Here is a 3,521-nt window from a genome sequence, read left to right on the forward strand (position 1 = left end):
GCTTCCAAGAAGAGTGTTTGAGAGTTGAGGCCATTAAGGGGGCTCCGAGGTATTTGGAGGGCAAGGAGGCTGTAGTGAATCCCAGAATTCGGCCGATAGCTTTTTGGGTGGGAACAGGGGTGTTAAAGAAAAAAATTTGGGATTTAACACGATTGATAAGGGCACCAGATGCATCAGAGAAGTTTGACAGGATTGATTTGAGGAGGCGAGCTTCTTGCACGAAGGGTTGCCAAAAAGCATATTGTCGTCTACAAATTGCTGGTGGGAGTAAGTTGGGGAATTGTTGAAAGAAAGGCCTTTTAATTGTTGAGCTTGCCTGGCAGAGGTGATGCTTCTACCCAATCCCTCTGCCATAATAACAAAAAGAAAGGGAGACAAGGGGTCTCCTTGCCTTATACCTCTGGAGGGACGGTACGTTGCCGAGGGGATACCATTGATTAAAACAGAGAAAAAAGCTGAAGACAAAAGGTTAAAAATCCATCTGACCCATGATTGGGCAAAACCAAAGGCAATAAGAATTTTTTGAATATAGACCCAACTGATACTATCAAAAGCTTTAGATAGATCTAGCTTAAGCAGCATACCTGGCTTTTTGGTTTGCTTTAAGGAATGGATTATCTCATGAGTTAGAATAATCCCGTCCGTTATTTGTCGGCCTTCTACATACCCCGACTGCTCGGGCGAGATAATAAGAGGGAGCAGCGGCTTAAGTCTTGTTGCTATGACTTTTGAAGTGATTTTATAGATGATATTACACAGGGCAATTGGTTTGTACTTATCTGGAGTGTTGGAATCTTCCACCTTTGGAATTAAGGCTATGAAGGTGGCGTTTAACCCTGGATACATCCATCTGAGTGCTCGGGATTCCTCCACTACTTGCCATACCTCATCCTTTATTAGGTCCCAAAACTTATGAAAAAAGTTTGACGTGAAACCATCCGGACCCGACGCTTTCCCTTCTTCAGGTGTTGTACAGCTTCTTCAACTTCCTGTAGGTTGATAGGCTTAAGGAGGAGACTATTATGTTCCTCTGTTATTATCCTTGGAATGTTCTTTAGAAGCTTATTTATAGCCGGCATTCTATCTATATTGGGTTCCTGATGTGCTTTCTTGAAATATCTGAGAAATTCCTCTTCAATGCCTTCATGTGTTTCAATTTTATCCCCCTGTTCATTTTTGATGTGAGTAATGCAATTGATCATTCTGCGCTGCACCGTAGTTTTATGGAAAAAATTTGTGTTCTTTTCTCCATCTTTTAACCATCTGATCCTTGATTTCTGTCTCCATAATGTTTCCTCCTGTTTAGCCCTCTCTAATATTCTAGATTCTATGACTTGCTCCTGCTTGGTTAATTCCTCCGTGCGCCCTTCAGTGATAATAGTTTGCTGGATTCTCTTCATTTCTAAGTTGAGAGTGGCTTGAGCTTTAAAAATGTTGCCAAAAGTATTGTGATTCCATATTTTGATTGCTCCTTTTAGATGCTTGAGTTTTTGCTGAAACCTGGACATTCTTATGCCTTCAGTGGGATTGAAGTTGAGCCAGGTTGTTCTAACTAGATCCTCAAAGTCTGGATGAGTTAGCCAAAATTCTTCAAATCGGAAGGGACGTTTGAGGTTGTTGCCAGGCCTGTTCCATTGAAGTTCGATAGGCCAGTGATCTGATCCTGAGATAGGAAGGATGGACGCTGTAAATTCCCCTCCTAAGTGAGTTGCATTGTCTGAGATGAGAAACCTATCAAGACGCGAAGCAATCTGCTGCGATCCTTCTCTCTTATTACTCCAAGTGAAGAGGTCATTGCTTGTGGGAACATCCACCAACCAGTTGTTGTGGATGAAGTTTTTTAGTAGATTACCATCACTATTTGCTCTGCTTCTACCCCCTTGTTTTTCTTCCATGCTTGTTGTCATGTTGTAATCACCTCCAGAGATCCAAAGTGGGTATGGCCTGTCTGAGTTGAGTTCTGACAATGTATTCAGGATTTGAGCTTTTTGAGTAGTATCCTGAGGAAAATAGACATTAGTTATCAGTCCATAGGTGTTAGTACCTATGAGATGAAAGGTTGCCTGAATGAAACTTTTATTAGCTTGTATGTTGTTTAGTTGGATGGCTCGCGCATCCCAAAGGATTGCAAGTCCTCCCGAAGCTCCCTGAGCATCAACAGCTGTAACTAGCCCTCCTGGCCAGGCTTTCACTGCTATTTTTTCCAAAATTGTTGAATTGAATTTCGTCTCCTGCAGAAAGAGTATGCTTGGATTTTCTTGCATAAGCATATTTTTTAATAATCTGCCTTTCCTTGGGCCATTAAGCCCTCTTATATTCCATGATATCAGCTTCATTGAGAAGGATGGGGGTTTGTATTGAAATACCTGGTCAGTTTGGCATACCTCCCTGACTCCACTAATATCTCTCCTATCTTGATGGTTCTCTCAAGTGTAGTTTTTCTACCTCTCTTCTTATTGTCCTTGGTGATAAATTTTCCATCCCATGGACTTCCTATTTGGACTCCTAGAGAGTATTTCTTCTGTGCCCTGTTCAAGACTTCTACTAGGTTATCCACTTTCCGATCTGGTATTTTTTCAAAATTCCCTGTTTTGCATGCTTGTTCCAAGCCTAGTATATCCAGCTCCCCTATGTCTAAAGGCTCTGAATCTTCTTCCATGATTTGAGGTTCTTGAGAGGTATCCGCTTGCTCGTTTGATGATTTGTCATTTGGTTCAGTATATTCAACTTCCATTCCTTGTGATTGCCATGATGTAATTTAGATTGAGGTTGCAAGTTTGATTGCTTCTGAATCATTTTTCCTGTTTGCCCTGAAGTTTCTCCTGGTTGTTCTTTATTGGAATCCTTGTCCTTCTGCATGTCCTTCTCCAGATCTTGCAAATAAATCTTGGCCAGTGCTTCGAAACTGTTGCTCGTTGTGGGTATTGTCTTGTTGACTTGATTTGCCCTGGGATTGCATGTTGCTCGCTTGTTCCCTCTCCTTTGATTTGTTACCTTAGTGAAGCCATCTGTTGTTTGATTTTCTGAACTATCTTGGGAGGAGGGTTTCTTATTTAGTGGACAATCTCTATAGAGATGCCCTATATCATGACATTTCTTGCATCTAAATGGTACATGCTCATAATCTATAACTTGAATCCATTCAGAATCTTCATGAAAGAAACTTACCGTGTCTGGCAGCGCTTTATTGAGGTCCATATAAACACAGATCCGAGCATAGGACGTGTATCTACATGATTTTGTTTCTTCTGCAATCTTTACAAACTTGCCAAGTGCGTTCCCAATCTCCTGAAGAGAGTTTTCTTCCCAATATTCCCACGGCAGTGAATATAGCCTTATCCACACCGGCGCATAGCTTAGGTCCTCCTTATCTGGATTAAATCTTTCGACCCACACTTTGAGGTATAATCCTGCAGAGTTAAAAAAGTAAGGACCCCCATCCAGAATCATGTTGCGATCTTCCAGGCAGTGAAAAACTGCTGTAAAGAGCCCCTTTGCTCCTAGATGCAGAGAGATGTGCC

At 41.6% G+C, this 3,521-nt stretch overlaps 1 protein-coding gene across 1 annotated transcript; it reads right to left on the minus strand.

Annotated features, from left to right (window-relative positions):
- Window positions 1–896: 896 nt before the first annotated feature.
- Window positions 897–2,270, minus strand: LOC149255587 (uncharacterized). The gene has a single exon (XM_089455081.1). The coding sequence runs from the start codon at window positions 2,268–2,270 to the stop codon at window positions 897–899; it is 1,374 nt and encodes a 457-aa protein (XP_089311207.1).
- Window positions 2,271–3,521: the final 1,251 nt, after the last annotated feature.

This window comes from Pinus tabuliformis, chromosome 7 (genome assembly GCF_031772625.1).
Source record: "Pinus tabuliformis cultivar Carrire ecotype Pingquan chromosome 7, CPIR1, whole genome shotgun sequence".
Classification (NCBI taxonomy): Eukaryota; Viridiplantae; Streptophyta; class Pinopsida; order Pinales; family Pinaceae; genus Pinus; species Pinus tabuliformis.

Bases quoted from the DNA above. Each gene is read 5' to 3' on its own strand.
- LOC149255587 (XM_089455081.1), bottom strand. From the start codon at position 2,270: ATGCTTATGCAAGAAAATCCAAGCATACTCTTTCTGCAGGAGACGAAA.